Source organism: Ranitomeya imitator, chromosome 3 (genome assembly GCF_032444005.1).
Source record: "Ranitomeya imitator isolate aRanImi1 chromosome 3, aRanImi1.pri, whole genome shotgun sequence".
Taxonomy (NCBI): Eukaryota; Metazoa; Chordata; class Amphibia; order Anura; family Dendrobatidae; genus Ranitomeya; species Ranitomeya imitator.
Genome location: NC_091284.1, coordinates 378,552,034 through 378,574,816, shown reverse-complemented (window position 1 = coordinate 378,574,816; position 22,783 = coordinate 378,552,034). Strand labels below are relative to the sequence as shown.

Genomic DNA, 22,783 nt, shown 5'->3' with positions numbered 1-22,783 from the left:
TTTAGGGTTTTGTGTAGACCGCAAAGTTACCTTTTCTATCCTCGATCTGTTAAGAAAGTCAGGCCTCACTTTGCTGAATCTATTTCATCTCTACGTTTGTCTTTTCATCTTAACTCACAGTCATTATATGTGGGGGGCTGCCTTTTCCTTTGGGGTATTTCTCTGAGGCAAGGTAGGCTTATTTTCTGTCTTCAGGCTAGTTAGTTTCTCAGGCTGTGCCGAGTTGCATAGGCAGAGTTAGGCGCAATCCACGGCTGCCTCTAGTGTTGTTTGGAGAGGATTAGGGATTGCGGTCTGCAGAGTTCCCACGTCTCAGAGCTCGTTCTATGATTTTGGGTTATTGTCAGATCACTGTATGTGCTCTGACCGCTATGTCCATTGTAGTACTGAATTGCCTTTCATAACACGTATGCTGCATCTTTTTACATCGGTTTATCCATTAGCCTCCTGACGAACTGTCATCATGGAAGGGAAATGCGTTGAGGCGTCTGTCTATCATGTGGACTCCAGATAAGATTTTTGTTGTTCAATGTGACTTTCTGTATTTGGTGGGAACTGTGCAATAAGGGGAAGCTGTGATATTGAACCTTTTGTTTTATATGGGGGAACATTTCTGGGCTTGGTCAACCGTAATATTGATCTATGGCATGACTTAAAGGGCTACTGTGGAGACCAATATGACACTGTACCAGTGGAATAATCTATACAGTGACTGGGGTCTGTCCTTTTCCTAATGAGGTTTCACTTGATGTGCTCCTATTGGTTTATCATGTAGGCTAAAACTCTTTATTGCTGCCTTCGAGGTGTCTTTTTATCGTTTGTACCCCAGATAGGAGCACGCTGTTTAATGAGGCTTCATGCATTTCATGGGCGTTGTGCAATAAAGGAAAGGTGCAATTTCTAATCATTTACCTTCGATGAGGGAATACCTTTTTGTTTGGTCAGCCGTATAATTGCTGTATGGCATAATTAAAAAGGGCCATTTTGTGGTTTCCTTTGGAGATTGACATAACACTGTATCATATAACATCTGATATTGATATTCATCCTAATGTTTTATGTTATGTACCCAGTTTGATTTTTCCTCTTTATGCAGCGCCCCAGAGTCCTGGTCGTTGCAGTAGTGTCGTTCTCCCACCAGGGGGAGTGATGTTACGTCTGATGACACCAAAGGAGTTCACCCTGCCAGGTATCACAAAACACACACTACACTTCACACTCCAGTCCACCAGGGGGAGCAAAGGTTCTATGTACTCGGCCACTCCTCACATTAGGGTAAAACTGGTGGGTTGGATAGGAAGTTAGTCAGAAAGCTACCTGAGTTCGACCCAGAGAAGACCTGTCAGGCAGACAGGGGGAGAAGGGGAACATCCGAGCTGCAGACAGAGGTCCCTGTCAGGGGTGGGAGAGACAGAGCACGAGATAGAACGTTACGGAGCTGCGCCTGCACCTCATTGTAGCAGCATCTTAAGAAAGGACACAAAGCGAAGTATATTGTGGAGAGTGAGAAACGAGATCACAGCACAAGGAGATAACACCGGGAGGAGTTCTGCCTTAAGATTGGCAACATCCTTCTGGAGCGCGGGCCGGTGGCCGGAACACCGAGGGAGTAATAGACTCTACGCTTTACTTCAGAGACCGGCAGGGCAGTCAATTCCAAGTTGGCTGTCTGACCTAAACACCTAAGCAGACATGGTGGCAACGCGGAGGAGGGACGACACTAGGGTCCCTATAAAATAGCCTCAGGCCACCACCGTCATACGGGTTTGACCTATCCATCTGGGGGACAGAGAGAAAGAAACATAACATCCACAAAAGTTGTGAGGACCTTATCGAGTTGCTCAGCAGGGGGGTACTACAACGCACGAGCGCTAGTAGGAAGGCTACTGATTTCCACCTGGATAAGGGGAACTCTGGAATTGCCATCAGACCGGCCGGACCCTGCCTACCCTGTCATCCGGCACTCTGGACTGTGGATGCTGAAGCCTTCAGTAAAGGTAAAGAGACTGCACCCATCGTGTCCTCGTTATTCACCGTGCCTTGCACCCTCCACCATCACCATCTACACTTCTGGGAAGCCCTGGGGAAACACTTCACCTGTGGGAAGGTACACCAACTAGCTGCCATAACATCACCCCAGCGGACCCCTGAGCAGCGTCGGTCACTCTGACCGAATACCACAGGTGGCGTCACGAACACTACCGTTATCTACGAACTCTGCCTTTTAAGTGGGCGCCCATTATAGGGCCACGGTCCGGGTCGGGCCACCGTGACATTTCCGCTGAAGGAACTGAAGGACCCGGTACCAAGTACCCCATTGCCCTTATGTGGGGGCGCAGCATTTACAGCTAGGCCCTCCTCCCCCCCTCCTTGAACATATTAATCTGAGACTACTACTGTCCTTTGCACCCCCTTTTTCCCCGAGACTACTACTGTCCATTGCACCCCCTTTTTCCCCTTTATTTTTCTCACGCACACGTGGTTCCCTTACCACCTTTATTTTTGAGAGGTGAGAGGGTAAGTGTGTAGGGTGATCAAGGGTCAGCCGACAGGAGCGGGGGTGCCACTGACATTCATTTGTAGGGTGCCAACCTCCACTGTCAGGCAGGGGTAGTTGTAATAGGGTTTTTGCAAGGGCTAGTTAGTCTAGGCCTTTGAAGTTTTCATCATTCGTTACCCTATACTGTTGTATACTTTTGTTTGCTTATCTGAATATCCACTTTTGAAGTCATGTTTGTTAATGCTTATTGTTTTTTGGCTCCTTTTTGAAAATAGTAAGACATTGCTTTTATTGGCTAAGGTATCACCTTTATAATTGGATTACTCCCTATTTTTATTTTTATTTTTCCTGTATGCCACGCTTTATTTTGAACCGGTTTATTTGTGTGTATTGGCTGTAGTGTTGTTAATTTTTAGGGTTCAATAGTGTGCATCTAGGGCAAGCTGTCGATGAGTGGGGGCGCCATTTTGCGTTCAAGTTAGGGTGCCAACCTCCTCTGTCAGGAAGGGCATACTAGGGAGTAATAGGGTGGACCAGGAGCTTGTGGTATTGTTTGTTTAGGGTGTGGGTTTGTGGTAATTTGTCAACAAGGTTTTTATTAGTCAATAAAGTATTATGTTTAGGTATTGGTTATTTTGTTTAAGTATTAGATTACTATACCACTATATCGCTTGCGATTGATTATTCCCCCTATTCGTCTACCCTCTCTGTCTTTAGTTTTAGTAGGGACTGACTAGTGTCACCCTATCCCCTCCCTATGTAGGGCCTATCGCTAGGGTCAGGAAAGGATTAGGTTCCTGCTCAGCCATAGGTTTAGAACCTATATTAGGGCAGACAGGGTGATTTTAGATCTGCCTAAAGGTCTCCACTTCCTTTTTCCCTAGTGTTTGGGCTCCCCCTTCCCTATTCCTGTTGTTGTGCACTTACTTATCCTTCATCCAGTGTAACAAACACATGGTGTCTGCCAGTGTCTTAGGCTACGTTCACATTAGCGTTACGCTAATGTGCGTCGCTGTTGCGTCGGCGACGCAGCGGCGACGCAGCGGTGACGCGCCCCTATGTTTAAGATAGGGGACGCGTGCGTTTTTTTGTTAGCGTTTTTCGACATGTGCGTCGTTTGACGCTAGCGTCGGACGCACGAAAATGCAACAAGTTGCATTTTTCGTGCGTCCGATTTTCGTCAAAAAACGACGCACGCGTCGCAAAACGCAGCGTTTTTGCGCGCGTTTTTGGTGCGTTGCGTCGCCGTTGCGTCGCCGACGCACCGGCGCGCAACGCTAATGTGAACGTAGCCTTATCAAAAAGCCTTCTTGCTCTGTGACAACTAAAAAGCGCTTGGCACAGCATTCCGCTACTGTGGTATCAGTCTTTACTGTCACAAAGATTGCACATTCATGTGAGGGAGTTGTGGTCTGCCACAGGCAATAAAGGTTGGCATGTAGGAAGGACATAATAGGTGCATTCTTTTGTGCAAAGGAGTATATCTGACTGACATTAGCCTTGAAAATGTTCTGTTTGGTTGACAGGATAGTGTGGAGATGGCCCTTCTTCTGCTGTGTGGCCGGTGGAGTGCAAGATAAATTGTTTCCCCAACTCTTTACTCATAAATTACCAACTGTGAAGCCATAATAATTACTGACATAGCCTGATATATACTGTACATTCAGAAGTTAAATAAGGATCTAAAATGAATCTATATACATAAGAAACAATTACTGAATCTTCCATTTAAAATAGTAGTAACATTAATTTCTACTTGTAATAAATGCAGTGTCCAGTTAAGACATACCTTGTAACAAACCGATCTGGTTTCTTTTTTCTTCCATTGTTGTAGAATAAGGATCTGTCGATAAAAATGCATACAATTAGTATAAATACAGTTGAAATATTTAGGAAGCAATGTATACAGGAGAGAGTTGGAGACAAATTTATAAAATCTACTATATCATGTGAATGTACATACTGTATGTGTTTAACCAATAATGACATTATTTTGATGATAGCAAACATGAAAGACTTGTAATCATATTTTAGTTTCTTCTGTACTGGTAAAGTATTTCATATTACACACAATGTAAAACACTAAAAGTCTAGTTTTACAATACATACATTCCTCACCGCTGAAATTGTAAGAGCAAGAAGGAAAATTTGTGGCATGTGGCCTAGTATTGTTGTGTTGAGAAAAGTCACCAGAGACATGTTGGAGAAATAGCCGTATCACTGGTTCCACAACTAAATCAATGTAACGCTGAGCTGTTAGTGTACCTGGAATAACGAGGGTTCCAGCTACTGTGCATTATGCCACTCCATACAATAACCCCATGAGCAGGCTGGTGTGATGTTCCCTCGTGAAGACCCCTTAGAGACATTGCCCACCTAATCTCCAGACCAATTTCTGGCTATTACTGCATCAAAAACAAAAGCGGGACTCATTGCTAAAAAGGATAGACATCCATTCCGGTGCTTCCTAGCTGACCCAAGGGATAAAACACAATCTGATATTTTTTCAAATGGACAATATTCACACCGAGGAAGGTATAATGTAGACCGAAATGTTTGGGAACCTTTATTCTTGGATTGCATATTAAATCATTTATTTAGTGTAATCTACTTTGGGTGCCAAGTTTTCTTAGGCTTGGTATGTGACATCCAATTATATTTGCAGTACAGAATGGATCAATCATGGAACCAGTGGTACAACCATTTCTTCTAAGAGTCCCAGGAGCTGTTTTTAAACACAACTTCAGGTCACAATGTTGCTCGTGCAACTGTGAGCAGCCTTCTTGGTATTAACATGCTACCATGGCCTGCAGCATCTCCAGACTTGTCTCCCGTCGAGCACATCTGATATTTTGAAAATGTTATTTCCATTTATTCATAATTTTCATATATTAACATGTCTATTGATCCTGTGTTTTCCATCATTTCCATTTTTTCCTTCTTGGTGTTGCAATTTCAATGTTGAGTAGTGTATTAATATTTGGAGCTAGTGAAGTAAATCTATTATTAGCTAACATTAAGGGATCCTGACAATAGTAATGTTGGTGCGGAGTTAGTAGAAGTACCAGGACCCTGGTGTCTAGGGGTACCCAAGGCCACTCTACCATTTAAAAGGACCATAGTATTTTTCTTTTTGAAGCAAGAATAACATTTACTGACACCGTATGGCCTTTCATTCATTTTATTCTAAAATAGAATAATAGAATATGAGCAACACTGAAGAATAGAAAGAAAACGCTGCATATCCACAGGCTAGTCTCCTCCACTCGTGTGTTTTATGCACCTGTTCAATACTTTCAATTTGGAATGCTCAGACTAAGATTGCGAGCTTGGTCATCAGGGCTCTTCTTCTAGTTCAATCGATAACAACTGCAGTGGGAATTGATGACATCCAGCACCAAGGCATCAAAGAACAGGTAGAGGTAAGCACTTAAGGATGTCTGATCAGGAGACTCATTTGGAGTCTAGTGTCTTGTTAAGTTTGGGGGCTGATTTCAGGTCTGGTCTTGCATCTTATCAATTTTGGAGTCTGTCTTGATGTCTGATTAATTTGACATGGTCTATATTTATTAAGCTGTCTTGACTGTGATCATACTTAATTTAGACGATTAGTCTAAACTAGTGTTATTAACTCAACAACCAATCTCATATTGTAGCTACAAGACTAAGGGTATGTGCACATGTAGAAATGGTCCACTGCGTTTTTTTCCGCAGCAGATTTGATAAATCTGCAGGGCAAAAACATGGCGTTTTTCTTGTGGATTTATCGTGGATTTACTGCATTTTTTGTGCGGATTCCACTGCGGTTTTACACCTGCGGTTTTCTATTATGGAGCAGGTGTAAAACCGCTATGGATTCCGCACAAAGAATTGACATGCTACGGAATGTAAACCGCTGCGTTTCCGCGTGTTTTTTTCCGCAGCATGTGCACTGCAGATTGCATTTCCCATAGGTTTACACTGTACTGTAAACGCATGGGAAACCGCTGCGGACCCACAGCTGCGGAAACACTGTGGATCCGCAGCAAAATCTGCAGCGTGTGAACATAGCCTTAGGCTATGTGCACACGATGCGGATTTGCTGTGGATCCGCAGCGGATTTTTCCACGCAGAAACGCTGCAGATCCGCACTGCGATGTACAGTACAATGTAAATCAATGGGCTTTGCTGCCTTAGGCCTCACACAAAGTCCTCACTTGTTCTCTCTGTCCTCCTTAAAGGGTAGTACACTAACCTGTATGACAGGTGGCTTGAGCCTTTTTACAGGGTCTTTATCACGACCCAGGCTCTATGCGCCACTGTGTCTTCAGGTGTTAGGGCGGACAGGTGACCTGCAATCAGCTGTCCTGCCCGTTTCTGCTGTGCCACTTGGAGTCGACACAACCTCGGTCTTCCGGCTACTGGTCTCTGCACTCTGCAGGGAGGTAGCTCAGTCGCAGCTATTCTCCCCAGATCTTTCCTATCATTTGCCTCGCTCTCCAGCATGCTCACTACAATCTGTTCTTCTCTCTGTATTCTCTCTATCCAGGAGCTGCAGCACCCTCTTGGCTGCATGGCCCCTTCAGCCCTTCTGACACTCACTGTCTGACTGCTCTCTTCTCTGTCTCTCTGACAGACTAACTAACTTTCCCTCCAGACCAGAATATATATGTAGGGGAGCTCCCCCTTCTGGCCTGGAATGTGAACATGTTGTATGCTTGTGTTTACCTGATAAAAAGATCTTCCAAGCGTGACATCACTCTCTCTATGAGGAAAGCAATGCCACTGTAACAACCAGGACCCTGGGGTGTTACACATACATATATTGCGGGTTAATGACAGAATTTTACCTATTGTGGTGCTCCAGACATCCCCTCACCCCAACGTGCGTTTTGCCACCAGCAAGGGGGATGTACCTTGTTTAGGTTTTTTCCTTGTGCTGCTACCATTATTATTGTTATACTATGTTTGGATATTGATGCTCGGTGCCCCCTGTATACGGCATTCCTGCTATTTTTCTTGCATTTTTATCTTGTTTTTTTAAATATTGTTTAACAAAAATATATTTATTATTATTATTATTATTATTATTATTATTATTATTATTATTATTATTATTATCTTGTGGGATCTCTTCTTAGTCTTGTATCTACAATATGAGATTGGTTATTGAATTATGTATGAAGTTCCCCTTTAATGTTTAAGACACGTGTTGAATTAGTGTTATTAACTATAAAGTCTGGGGTCTGAGTCATGTAGAAATCTGGTCTATCATCTGAATCAATTTAGGGGCCGTACTAGGCAGAAGCCTACACAGAAATTACAGGGCCGCAGCAAAGATCAGAAAGGAGAAAGCTGCACCCCACCCCTGGGCCCTGAAAGGAGTAACTTTTCCATGCATAGTGTCAAATTAAAATAATATAAATGAATAATGCAATGGCACAGTGCTAAATAAAAATACAAGATATGACTCGTACAGGGCCCAAATAATGCTGCAGAGTACCAAATACAGTCGGTGTAATGAAAATTATGTTGTGTATTTTAAAACCTGCAACTGCCCCAATTCCACTTCCAACAAAACATGTGAATGTCCCATAAATACCAAGATTGCCACTGGCAAAATAGGGACGTTTATGCCCATGCCTACTTCTCTCCAGGAGAGCCACAATCCCACTCGGGAATGCCCCCAAGTAGGGTGGTAACAACCACTCATTTCAATGAATTCCGCCACTTTATACTCCAGACATCCCCCGAATTTTCCTGGATTATTTACTGCTACACAAATTTGTATTAAGGGTACAAGAATCTGCCCCCTTTGTAATCTTTGATAAAGACTCTGCTGCTGTTTTAATTTTGGCAGCAATGAGCTAAGAACAGATACTCAGACTACTGCACATGCCAAGGAGCAATTTATACTTGATATCTATTATGAACGTCATCTTCAACCTCACTGAGTTGACTAATGTGGAACACACAAATATTATTTGATAACTACAATTGATCAGTCTGGATATGGCAGATCAGCATAGGAAATGCCTTACTGACTGTGGGGTGTGTTGGAATGCAGGCTCGGACTGGCCCGTAGGGTAACAGGGGAGTCCCCCGGTGGGCCCCTGTGTAGATCTGGGCCCCCAACCCCACTGTATGGGCAGTACTTGGCATAATTCACTTGATTCACTCTGTACAGAAAAAAAGCAGCATCTCATCATTCATTAACCATGCTACCCAGCTTATTATTATAGAGAGATAAAGGTACATTTGTGAACGAAGGTAGTATAATATTTGCATGCATGTGAAAAATGGGCCCCCCCAAAGTCAATGTTACTGGTGGGCCCTTGTCACCCCAGTCCAACACTGTTGGTATGTAAAAGGTTAATGGAGATTGTCTGCAGGGTTTCAGTGATTGCCTTTTCGGGTGATGTATTAATAGGAAGGTTCCCCTTTATAAACCCTTTCCTATGCGGGTTCCACCACTTTTCTCCCTGCATACAGTGGAACAAGGAGACTGCAAATAAAACCACAGGTACCAGCAAGCATGGCTGATCCCCTGGTGGCACAGTTTAAGGAGAGGATTATGAGAGAGGGAACTCAATCGTTGTACGGCCTCTAACATGAAGTGTCAGCGGACCCCTCTCACTTATCATTACAATAAACTGAGCAAATAGGGAACGCATGGAGGCATGGGCGTTCACTCAGGAGGTGCTGAGCTCTCCCAGGCCTGTAAGGCAATGTACTGTTAGAGAACCCAGGCTGTTAACTCCACAGACATCTTTGATCTGCCATGGCCGACGCCCCTGAGGAGGTTTTCTGGAAACCCTGTGTATTGTCCATGAACAGAGGCTATGACTGTAAATGCCAGGAATGTGGCTCCGCCCCCTCTAGCAGACACGCTGCAGCTGCCATCTTCCCTTCCCTTCAATCATTCCCCTATTCCCTTCACATAATAAACTGCATAAACTGCAGGCCTGTGGCCAAATTAACCATGGGTGGCCAGGCCATGCAGTTAGTCAGGACTCCACATGATGTTTTCAAACGTTTTTATTGGTATTTTCCATTTTAAACAGGTAGAAATGAGAGAAAGGGGAAGGAAATAAACATAGGGTAGGGAAAAGGAAAGGAATCCCCAAGTGAAATGGGGAGGACTCCACATGATGTAAATAATAATGTTAACCAACTCCCCCTTTGCTGCTAATGATATTAACCAACCCCCCCCCCCCATTACAGGGGAACTTGCATCCCCATACACACCCCCTGTGCAATCCCCAGCCCAGCATGCTGAAGCCGCCACAGTGCTTGCTCATGCACCCATCCTGCCACCTACTGTATCTCAGCCTACCGCTATGACTCTGCCTTAGCCACACCATGTATCCCGCGGTGGTGGTTGGGAACATTACTTCTCATGATGAGTTACTCAGAACACAGACAGCGTCATTACCAGACACGACCATTACTCGTCCCGCCATCCATCAAGGGCATCCTGGTCTTCCAGAAAGTCTTGACCCTCAAGATAGAGGGCACCACCAAACTCAGATGATAACGTTTCCTGCACTCCTTGCAGTTCAGGCTATTCTGGCCATAGAAGCAGTCACAACCGACCAGGTTAGGACTGGGACTTAATTTGCAATCACACAGGCCCATGTTGTCCCCCTTTCCAAGCACCAGATGGAGATATATTACAAATATTACCCTGGATGAAGGATAGCAAGATTAACTACAAAATTAATATTTCTAATGATACCTGTGGCCTGCTGGGGTAAGTGACGGAGTCAGCGACTTTGTGCTCCATCACAACTGTTAACCATATGGGTGTCTTGAGAACACTGATTCTGTTAACAACGTAGCAGACAAGGCAGCCCACAACCAGACAGGCCCTTCTGGCATTTGCCAGAATTGCCAGATGGCCAGTCCGGCCCTGCAACCGACAATAGGGCACAAACCATGCTGCAGATAAATGCACAAGATTACAGACACAGTCAACTAAGCCTCACGTTAATAATAACCCATATGACGCCAGTGAGCATCATTGCGATGGATCCATGGCTCACCCTGTATCCCAAAACTAAGGATGCGTCTGAATTTAGAGTCGGTTTTAAATACGGTTCTTTATCCAGTGTAATTTGTGTTGGTCCTCAAGCTATGCAAAAAAATATTAAAATCAGCTATTGACAACTCAGAGAGTTTAATAGAAAAAGTCTTCGCTATAGGCAGAATGGTGGGCCAGTTTAATTCCCCTCGGCTTACTAATCTTCTAATTTCAGCATTATGGGTCATATAAAAAAAGAATAGAGAAAAATTTTGTCTCATACATCATTGTAATACCCTTGATAAAAATCAGTTACGGTAATTATGGTATTTCTGTGTATTATTGTGTACCATTTGACCTGTCAGTTGCGCTGATCAGGACAGCTGGACCTGGTGCTTTACTGGCCCTATCAGATACTAAACGATTGGCGTGCACTTGGTCGTTTGGTGAGGTGCATGTGGAATGGGGTACGCGACCCCTAGACCAAGACGAGAGAGATTTCACCACACACTCTTGATTCAGGTGATGCAAAGTTTTTATTCGATAACGCAAGCATATAAAATTGTTTCGAAAAATTGCAAAAAGTTACATGACAAGTATGAAGGCAAAACAAGTTTGGGAATACAGGGATCACCAACTAATGGGTATTTCCCTTCCCACTATTCATTCAGACACCCATTCACAGGTGACTATCTTTTTGTGACAATAGGTGTTTCTTTTTTATTTTACATGTCAAGATCTCTCATGTTGTTCACATGATCATTGTATTCATTTGTCCTGACTGCAGGTCAGATAGTCAGTTTATACCGGTTTTCTATTAACTGTCCACACAAATTGGTGTATTATGTGGTATCCTAGTGGATGTCTTACGATTATGTATAACTATACATGTATTAAAGAACAGTAGAGATCTTGTTTATCATGACCCGATCATGTCTATTATTATTATTTATTATTATTTATTTATATAGCACCATTGATTCCATGGTGCTGTACATGAGAAGGGGTTACATACAAGTTACAAATATCACATACAGTAAACAAACTAACAATGACGGACTGATACAGAGGGGCGAGGACCCTGCCCTTGCGGGCTTACATTCTACAGATTACAGCCAGTTGTGCTTTTTAAATGGGTTTAATCATCTATGTTTTGGCTGGTCTATGTTTTGAATAAAGATTTGTTATTGATCATTAGTTGGTGATCCCTGTATTCGCACATTTCTTTTGCTTTCATACTTGTTGTCCATTGGTATGCGATATGTTGATCCCCACACTTCATTAGGATTGGTGACATTTATCACACTAACTTACACTTACACTTCCTTTCGACCCCTCCAGGGTCTTTATCACAATGTTGTTGATTATTCAGATTAAAGGAAATCCTTTAAGAGAAAGTCGCAAGATTCAAAGTATGCTGCGAAAGTAACACGTCTCCTTAAGTTAATAACTGGTTGCTACAGTGACCCCCCCAAATTATCCAAACACTCAGACAGATGCAAGGAGGAGAGAGACAATAATGATATTTCATTATACACAGATGCAGCTGGTTCCTCTGGTTTTAGGGTGATTTTTGGGACCCATTGGTTTGTGAATACATTGCCACAGTCCTGGAGGGACACAGGATAGGGCAAAACATTTGACACTGCTGGAATTGTTTCCTATTGTGGTAGCAATTTAGATATGGGGTAAATTAATGGCAAACCAAAAAGTTTGTTTTTGGTGCAATAACATTAGTGTGGTGCATGCTAGTAATTGGTTGTCCTCCACTCTTCCAGTTCTGTGCCTTAATAGACAGATGGTGCTGCACTATTCGTGGTTTAAAGTGTGACATGTTCCTTAAGTTAAGAATATTTTACGTATCGCATTGTCCTTATTTGAATTTCAGGTTTTTCGGGACCAATTTGCTCAGGGGGACACAATGGGCTTCCCTTGCCCAGAGACCCTCTGGGAAGTGGTCACGGGATATTAATGCCATTGACAGGAGTTCCGTGGCTCCTTCTCCATGGACGATATATGGTAAGGCATGGGAGGAGTGGGTTAGATGTATAGGAAATCTCACAGCCCACACATCAGATCCGATCTGCCTGGAAATTACTTTGAACTATTTAACTTACGAGGTGCAAATGTTTGAGGATCAGTAGCACAGCATATAATATAAGGAGTAGCCTTAATTTTCAGCTCAGAGGTTTGGAGAATGTGGGTAACCAGTTTTTGATTAACATTTTTTAAAAGGCTGCATAAGAAATTATTTTCCAAGGAACATAGACTGCCGCTAACGATACAATTACTGGAAAAATTGATTATGACCTCCCAAGGATCTACGCTACAGAATATGAAATCAAATTGTTTAGTGCAGCATTTTCGCTAGCATTCGTTGGGGCGCTTAGGGTTAGTGAATTAACAGCCCCAGCTAAAACATAACTAAAACATTTGGCAAAGGAAGAAATAATTGTTAATCATAACATGCTGAGTATCGCCTGTTCAAAACTGACCAATCTGTCAAGGGATCTTGGATAGTGATATGAACCATTTTGTTTGGTTAAGCTGATTAGTGATTTTGCTAACATTAAACAGTCCCCGCCGTTATTTGTATACATTTATGTGGTTCACCTCTAACCAAATTACAATTTGACGCCATGTTCAAAAGATGTCTTTCCTTGGCGGGTCATGATCCTAAAGATTATGGTAATCTTGGTATGGTAATGTATGGTAATGGTAATGGTAATCTATGGTAATCTGGTATGGTAATCTAGTGATTTTGCTAACATTAAACAGTCCCCGCCGTTATTTGTATACATTTATGTGGTTCACCTCTAACCAAATTACAATTTGACGCCATGTTCAAAAGATGTCTTTCCTTGGCGGGTCATGATCCTAAAGATTATGGTAATCAAGCTTGCTGTATAGGGGAAGCAACAGAGACTGCTTGTGTGGTTATTATGGGGGCAGCTGAGGTGCATAGGTAGATGGAGGTCCAACTGCTACACCAGATACATTTGACCAGTTCTTGGTAAATAATATTTATATCCCATAAGTCGACCAAAGGTTTGTTTCATAGGAAATTTGCATACCATTTGGGCTGCCAAAAGGGCTGAATGCCATCCAGGCAGCCAGAGCCTTGGTTTTCAAGCACCAGACATTCGCTGGAAAGGGATACATGGCCTACGATGGTCGCAGGTGCTAATGGAGGCAGTCAAAATCAGCAGAAATGCTCAAAGTCCAATAATTTTAGTACTGCACACAGGGCATAATGATATAGGTTTTGTTAGGCTGGACGAACTGTTGCCTCTGATGAAGATAGATTTGGATTGTTTTAAACATTTTTTCCTGTATTGATAGTGGTCTGGTCTGAGGTCATCCCTACGCTAGTATGGCAAGATGCCAGGGTTGCAGCAGCTGTGCAATGAGCGATGAGAACGTTGAACACCTGCATTTCTTGGTATGAAAGGACTAGAGGCGGAGTAGTGGTTCGCCACAGACAATTAGAAGGGGATAATAGTTGCTTATTGAAAGCACACTTAAATTATATAAGCCTGGATATTTTTTTTTATCAGGAATTCAAGATGGCATCAAACAGGCGTTACTTCTTTTGGGTTGGGGTCAGAGCAAGGTGTAGGAGGTGCACTCGCTCCTTATTGCAGTCAATAAGTACCATGATTTTTTAAAAGGTATGGAGTTCCACACTGCCAGCATCCCGGGCTAAGGGTGTTCTACCTATGGCACCAAAGTACAAGTTTTTATAAGGTTATGATGTTGGAATAAAAGCTGTGGCCAAACCCCACCCATCAAAGGTTGAACTTGTGTTGTTTCAGTTATTTATGGAAGCCCAGTTGCTATAGGTCTATAAAGTTTATTACATCCCCACAGTCATTCTGGTTCTTGGTCAGTCCTGAAAATGTCAGTTCCTAGAAAATGTGTTTTTGAAGTGATATAGTTTCTTGTGATAATAGCATGAAAGTGTACCTGTTGTTTGACTGAAAATGTGATATAATTGCACAATCTTCTAGAGCACATAAAGCCTGTGTTATTCTACTCTTTGATCCTCCCAGTTGTTCTTCAGCCTTCCCCATCCAGCCTGAGCCCGCTGAGCTTCCAGCAGTATGCCCCTCTGACTTCCTTCCCTCTTAGAAATGCATTGTTCATATGGTATAAGAAACAAGAAATTAAGTTGACTAAAGATGATGAGATAAATATAAGACGTTGGAAAGAAGCCTGGAGGAAGAGAAAATGTATGAATTATATGAATATCCGTTAAGAGTTGACAATGGATCACTGTTGATAGCAGGCAGCAAAATACATACCTAGAAGCCATAACTTTAGAGCGAATTTTCACTCAAATCCATTTTTGTTTTAGTAATGAATGTAGACACTTTTGAGAACGCCAGTAAGCAGTGCTGTAAGTAGAGTCCTGTGGGCCCCAGTGCAATATTTGGACCTGGGCCTTCACCAGCATTATTGGTCAGATGTAAGGGCCGGGTCTTGTAACGATTTAAATCCCATACAGACATACAGTGGCATGTAAAAGTTTGGGCACCCCTGTTCAAAATTGCTGTTATTGTGAACAGTTAAGCAAGTTGAAGATGAAATGATCTCTAAAAGGTCTAAAATTAAAGATGTTACATTTCCTTTGTATTAGGCAAAAAATATATATAGTCATCTTTTTCATTTCAAAAATTACGTAAAGGAAAATGGGCAGTTGCTAGAGATTGGGCAACCAGTAGCACCCTTTTTGGAAATATCACAGCCTGTAAATGTTTTTTGTAACCAGCCAAGAGTCGTTAAATTCTTGTTTGAAGGATTTTCAGCCATTTTTCCTTGAAAATTTTTTCATATCACATACAAGGGATCAATACCACCACACCATGGTAGGACCACATATAACCAACAAATAGTAACTGTTATCAGCTAATAGCACAATACTGATCATTATAAAAAAAAACTAAAGTACTAAAGGCCCCGTCACACATAGCGAGATCGCTAGCGAGATCGCTGCTGAGTCACAAGTTTTGTGACGCAACAGCGATCTCAGTAGCGATCTCGCTATGTGTGACACGTACCAGCGATCAGGCCCCTGCTGTGAGATCGCTGGTCGTGTCGGAATGGCCTGGGCCATTTTTTGATCGTTGAGGTCCCGCTGACATCGCTGAATCGGCGTGTGTGACGCCGATTCAGCGATGTCTTCGCTGGTAACCAGGGTAAACATCGGGTAACTAAGCGCAGGGCCGCGCTTAGTAACCCAATGTTTACCCTGGTTACCATCCTAAAAGTAAAAAAACAAACGCTACATACTTACCTATCGCTGTCTGTCCCCGGCGCTCTGCTTCTCTGGTCTGGCTGTGAGCGCCGGTCAGCCGGAAAGCAGAGCGGTGACGTCACCGCTCTGCTTTCCGGCCGCTGTGCTCACAGCCAGACCAGAGAAGCAGAGCACCGAGGACAGACAGCGATAGGTAAGTATGTAGCGTTTTTTTTTTTTTACTTTAACGATGGTAACCAGGGTAATCATGGGGTTACTAAGCGCGGCCCTGCGCTTAGTTACCCGATGTTTACCCTGGTTACCGGGGACCTCGGGATCGTTGGTCGCTGGAGAGCTGTCTGTGTGACAGCTCTCCAGCGACCAAACAGCGACGCTGCAGCGATCCGGATCGTTGTCGGTATCGCTGCAGCATCGCTATGTGTGACGGGGCCTTAACACCAAAATTACCACCACTGACAGTTATATAGAGCTCTGTATACTGTATAATGTATATGTTAAATCACATACATCTATAACTGATCACTTCTATAGCACCCTCCACACTTTTTCCCCTACCTCTACACAGTTCTAGATGAAGAAGAAACGTGCAGTAATACCACCCTGGTGCCCTGCACACTAATAATACCCTTTAATTCCCCCTATATTGACAGGAAGAAAAAAAAAATTATATATATATACTAGATTGTGGCCCGATTCTAACGCATTGGGTATTCTAGAATATGCATGTCTCCGTAGTTTATGGACAATGATGATTCCAGAATTCGCGGCAGACTGTGTCCGTCGCTGATTGATCGAGGCAACCTTTATGACATCATCGTCGCCATGGCAACCATTATGACATCTACGTCGATACTGTGCCTGTCGCTGAATCAGAAACGTGGGATTTCTACGTCCTTTATGACATCATCGTCGCTGTGCCCGTTGCTGATTGGTCGAGGCCGCCAGGCCTCGACCAATCAGAGACGCGGGATGTCTACGTCCTTTATGACATCATCGTCGCTGTGCCCGTCGCTGATTGGTCGAGGCCTGGCGGCCTCGACCAATCAGAGACGCGGGATTTCTACGTCGATACTGTGCCTGTCGCTGATTGGTCGAGACCTGGCGGCCTCGACCAATCAGAGACGCGGGATTTCCAGGACAGACAGATGGAAAAACCCTTAGACAATTATATATATAGATTGTGGCCCGATTCTAACGCATCGGGTATTCTAGAATATGCATGTCCCCGTAGTATATGGACAATGATGATTCCAGAATTCGCGGCAGACTGTGCCCGTCGCTGATTGGTCGAGGCAACCTTTATGACATCATCGTCGCCATGGCAACCATTATGACATCATCGTCGCTGTGCCCGTCGCTGATTGGTCGAGGCAACCTTTATGACATCATTGTCGCCATGGCAACCATTATGACATCATCGTCGCTGTGCCCGTCGCTGATTGGTCGAGGCCGCCAGGCCTCGACCAATCAGAGACGCGAGAAGTCTACGTCCTTTATGACATTATCGTCGCTGTGCCCGTCACTGAAATGAGGCCGCCAGGCCTCGACCAATCAGAGGCGCGGGATTTCTATGTCGATACTTTGCCCGTCTCTGATTGGTCGAGGCCTGGCGGCCTCGACCAATCAGGGACGCGGGATTTCCAGGACAGACAGACAGACAGACAGAAAGACAGACAGACAGAAAAACCCTTAGACAATTATATATATACTAGACTGTGGCCCGATTCTAACGCATCGGGTATTCTAGAATATGCATGTCCCCGTAGTGTATGGACAAGGATGATTCCAGAATTCGTGGCAGACTGTGCCCGTCGCTGCTTGGTCGAGGCAACCTTTATGACATCATCGTCGCCATGGCAACCATTATGACATCATCGTCGCTGTGCCCGTTGCTGATTGGTCGAGGCCTGGCAGCCTCGACCAGAGACGCAGGATATCTACGTCCTTTATGACATCATCGTCGCTGTGCCCGTTGCTGATTGGTCGAGGCCTGGCGGCCTCGACCAATCAGAGACGCAGGATGTCTACGTCCTTTATGACATCATCGTCGCTGTGCCCGTTGCTGATTGGTCGAGGCCTGGTGGCCTCGACCAATCAGAGACGCGGGATTTCTACATCGATGCTGTGCCAGGCCAGGCCTCGACCAATCAGAGAGCCGGGATTTCCAGGACACACAGACAGACAGACGGAAAAACCCTTAGACAATTATATATATAGACTAGATTGTGGCCCGATTCTAACGCATCGGGTATTCTAGAATATGCATGTCCCCGTAGTATATGGACAATGATGATTCCAGATAGATTGTGGCCCGATTCTAACGCATCGGGTATTCTAGAATATGCATGTCCCCGTAGTATATGGACAATGATGATTCCAGAATTCGCGGAAGATTGTGCCCGTCGCTGATTGGTCGAGGCAACCTTTATGACATCATCGTCGCCATGGCAACCATTATGACATCTACGTCGATACTGTGCCCGTCGCTGGATCAGAAACGTGGGATGTCTACGTCCTTTATGACATCATCGTCGCTGTGCCCGTCGCTGATTGGTCGAGGCCTGGCGGCTTCGACCAATCAGAGACGAGGGATTTCTACGTCGATACTGTGCTCATCGCTGATTGGTCGAAGGCCTGGCGGCGTCGACCAATCAGAGACCTGGGATTTCCAGGACAGACAGAAAGACAGACAGAAAGACAGACAGACAGACGGAAAAACTGTATAGTATATGGACAATGATGATTCCAGAATTCGCGGCAGACTGTGCCCATCACTGATTAGTCGAGGCAACCTTTTTGACATCATCGTCGCCATGGCAACCATTATGACATCTACGTCATAATGGAACTAGAGAGAGTACAAAGGAGGGCAACAAAATTAATAAAGGGGATGGGAGAACTACAATACCCAGATAGATTAGCGAAATTAGGATTATTTAGTCTAGAAAAAAGACGACTGAGGGGCGATCTAATAACCATGTATAAGTATATAAGGGGACAATACAAATATCTCGCTGAGGATCTGTTTATACCAAGGAAGGTGACGGGCACAAGGGGGCATTCTTTGCGTCTGGAGGAGAGAAGGTTTTTCCACCAACATAGAAGAGGATTCTTTACTGTTAGGGCAGTGAGAATCTGGAATTGCTTGCCTGAGGAGGTGGTGATGGCGAACTCAGTCGAGGGGTTCAAGAGAGGCCTGGATGTCTTCCTGGAGCAGAACAATATTGTATCATACAATTATTAGGTTCTGTAGAAGGACGTAGATCTGGGTATTTATTATGATGGAATATAGGCTGAACTGGATGGACAAATGTCTTTTTTCGGCCTTACTAACTATGTTACTATGTTACTATGTTACTATGTTACGTTGATACTGTGCCCGTCGCTGAATCAGAAACGTGGGATTTCTACGTCCTTTCTGACATCATCGTCGCTGTGCCCGTTGCTGATTGGTCGAGGCCTGGCGGCCTCGACCAATCAGAGACGCAGGATTTCTACGTCGATACTGTGCCCGTCGCTGATTGGTCGAGGCCTGGCGGCCTCGCCCAATCAGAGACGCAGGATTTCCAGGACAGACAGACAGACAGACAGACGGAAAAACCCTTAGACAATTATATATATATATATATATATATATACTGCTCCAAAAAGTAAAGGGAACACTTAAACAACAGAATATAACTCCAAGTAAATCAAACTTCTGTTAAATCAAACTGTCCACTTAGGAAGCAACACAGTTTGACCATCAATTTCTCATGCTGGGGTGCAAATGGAATAGACAACAGATGGAAATTATTGGCAATTATCAAGACACACTCAATAAAGGAGTGGTTCTGCAGGTGGGGACCACAGACCACATCTCAGTGCCAATGCTTTCTGGCTGATGTTTCGGTCACTTTTGAATGTGGTTTGTGCTTTCACACTCATGGTAGCATGAGACAGGTTCTACAACCCACGCAAGTGGCTCAGGCAATGTAGCTCATCCATGATGGCACATCATTGCGAGCTGTGGCAAGAAGGTTTGCTGTGTCTGTCAGCGTAGTGTCCAGAGGCTGGAGGCGCTACCAGGAGACAGGCCAGTACACCAGGAAATGTGGAGGGGGCCGTAGGAGGGCAAACCAGCAGCAGGACTGCTACCTCAGCCTTTGTGCAAGGAGGAACAGGAGGAGCACTTCCAGAGCCCTGAAAAATGACCTCCTGCAGGCCATAAATGTGCATGTGTCTGCACATATTGTTAGAAACCGACTCCATGAGGATGGTCTGAGTGCCCGACGACCACAGATAGGGGTTGTACCCACAGCCCAACACCGTGCAGGACGCTTGGCATTTGCCACAGAACACCAGGATTGGCAAATTCGCCACTGGCGCCCTGTGCTCTTCACAGATGAAAGCAGGTTCACACTGAGCACGTGAGAGACGTGACAGAGTCTGGAGACGCCGTGGAGAGAGATCTGCTGCCTGCAACATCCTTCAGCATGACCAGTTTGGCAGTTGGTCAGTAATGGTGTGGGGTGGCATTTTTTTGGAGGGCCGCACAGCCCTACATGTGCTCGTCAGAGTTAGCCTGACTGCCATTATTTACCGAGATGAGATCCTCAGACCCCTTGTGAGACAATATGCTGGTGCGGTTGGCCTTGGGTTCCTCCTAATGCAGGACAATGCCAGACCTCATGGGGCTGCAGTGTGTCAGCAGTTCCTGCAAGATGAAGGCATTGAAGCTATGGACTTGCCCGCCGGTTCCCCAGACCTGAATCCGATTGAACACATCTGGGACATCATGTCTCGCACCATCCACCAATGTCACATTGCACCACAGACTGTTCAGGAGTTGGCGGATGCTTTAGTCCAGGTCTGGGAGGAGATCCTCAGGAGACCATCTGCCACCTCATCAGGAGAAAGCCCAGGCGTTGTAGGGAGATCATACAGGCACGTGGAGGCCACACACACTACTGAGCATCATTTCCTTGTCTTGAGGCATTTCCACTGAAGTTGGATCAGCCTGTAACTTCATTTTCCACTTTGATTTTGAGCATCAATCCAACTCCAGACCTTCGTGAGATATTAGTTGTGATTTACGTTGATCATTTTTAGGTTTTATTGTTCTCAACACATTCCACCATGTAATGAATAAAGATTTACAACTGGAATATTTCATTCTGTGATATCTAGAATGTGGGATTTCAGTGTTCCCTTTATTTTTTGAGCAGTGTATATACTGTATATATATATACAGCTCTGGCAAAAAAATAAGAGACCACTGCACAGTTTTATAAAAATCAGCTTCTCTACATGTCTGACAGCCATTCCATTCCAGTGTCAGTTGAATTACAACCAAAGTACACCTCATTCTACTTAATGTGCTTCTGACTAGGTGATCATCTGAACCAAATCTTATTTAATGAAGGAAAGTATAAAAACACTGCTGTGGTGTTCACAATCCTCTTGCAATAGGACAAGCTGAATGGCAAAACAAGTGCTAATAATATCCCAAATGTGATAGGAAGAAAAAAAATAACTTTTAACCTTTTGGAAGTGCATTGAACAGCAAGGTGGATTGCTGCTGAGGGAAAAAAAGAAAAAAAAATCTGTTTAAATCTTCAGCTTAGCGAGTGTGAACGAGATGAGTGTGACCTGAGCATAAGTGTGAACGGCGGTAAGTGTGTGACTTGTGATTCAGTGACTTTGGATTCAGGGAGTTTCCAAGGGAGGGATTACTGAATTGTTGTCTGTATTTTATTAATACTTTGCATTTATTTTTTATTTAACGTTTCTGTGTGGTGCAATCCCCATTAGGAAATGTGCTCCACTATTAATGCCATCCAGTGCACATCTTGCCACATGTATGCAGTCCTTGATCAACCGGTTGAGGGTGCATACTGCTGTGCGAGATGTGAGCACATTGAGCATTTGAAAACCCAGATTCTGACTCTAAAGGTACCTTCACACTGAATGATATTGCTAGCGATCCGTGACGTTGCAGCGTCCTCGCTAGCGATATCGTTCAGTTTGACACGCAGCAGCGATCAGAATCCTGCTGTGATGTCGTTGGTCGGGGCTAGAGGGCCAGCACTTTCTTTGGTCGCTGGCTCTCCCGCTGACATCGCTGAATCGGCGTGTGTGACACCGATTCAGCGATGTCTTCGCTGGTAACCAGGGTAAACATCAGGTTACTAAGCGCAGGGCCGCACTTAGTAACCCGATGTTTACCCTGGATACCATCCTAAAAGTAAAAAAAAACAAACGCTTCATACTTACCTTCCGCTGTCTGTCCTCGGCGCTGTGCTTTCCTGCACTCACTGTAAGCACAGCGGCCGGAAAGCAGAGCGGTGACGTCACCACTGTGCTTTCCGGCCTCTATGCTCACAGTCAGTACAGAGAAGCATAGCGCCGGGGACAGACAGCAGAAGGTAAGTATGAAGTGTTTGTTTTTTTTTGCTTTTAGGATGGTATCCAGGGTAAACATCGGGTTACTAAGCGCGGCCCTGCGCTTAGTAACCCGATGTTTACCCTGGTTACCGGCATCGTTGGTCGCTGGAGAGCGGTCTGTGTGACAGCTCTCCAGCGACCAAACAGCGACGCTGCAGCGATCCGGATCGTTGTCGGTATCGCTGCAGCGTCGTTTAGTGTGAAGGTACCTTAAATGTGCAGCTGGCAACACTGAGATCCATTGACAATATGGAGAGGAGTCTTCTGCTCACTGAGCAGACGCTCAATGGGATAGATGACGGGGGATGGTAGGATGGAGCTGCAGGACAGTGAAGCAGCAAGCTGGGTGACAGTTAGAAGGCCGGGTAGAGGGAAGAGTGCCAGGGAGGCTAGTCCTGATCTGGCACACCCCAATAAGTTTGCTAAGTTGGCAGATGAGGGGGGTGCCAGTACAGGGGTAGCACTGCTGCAGCCAGGCATGTCCTCTGAAAGCCGGAGGAGTGACTGCTACAGTAAGAAGGGAAATAGAGCAGGGCAGGCCAGACAGGTGCTGGTAGTGGGGAACTCAATTATTAGGGGAATAGATAGGGCAATCTGT

The 22,783-nt window shown here is 44.6% G+C and overlaps 1 protein-coding gene across 1 annotated transcript in view; it reads right to left on the bottom strand.

Annotated features, from left to right (window-relative positions):
- LOC138669989 (uncharacterized) overlaps window positions 1–22,783 on the bottom strand; it is a 171,959-nt gene that overhangs the window by 87,279 nt on the left and 61,897 nt on the right. Inside the window, exon 2 of the mRNA XM_069756922.1 lies at window positions 4,290–4,343. Coding sequence (XP_069613023.1) covers window positions 4,290–4,326 — 37 coding nt within the window. The 5' untranslated portion in view covers window positions 4,327–4,343. The remainder of the gene's footprint in view (window positions 1–4,289; window positions 4,344–22,783) is intronic.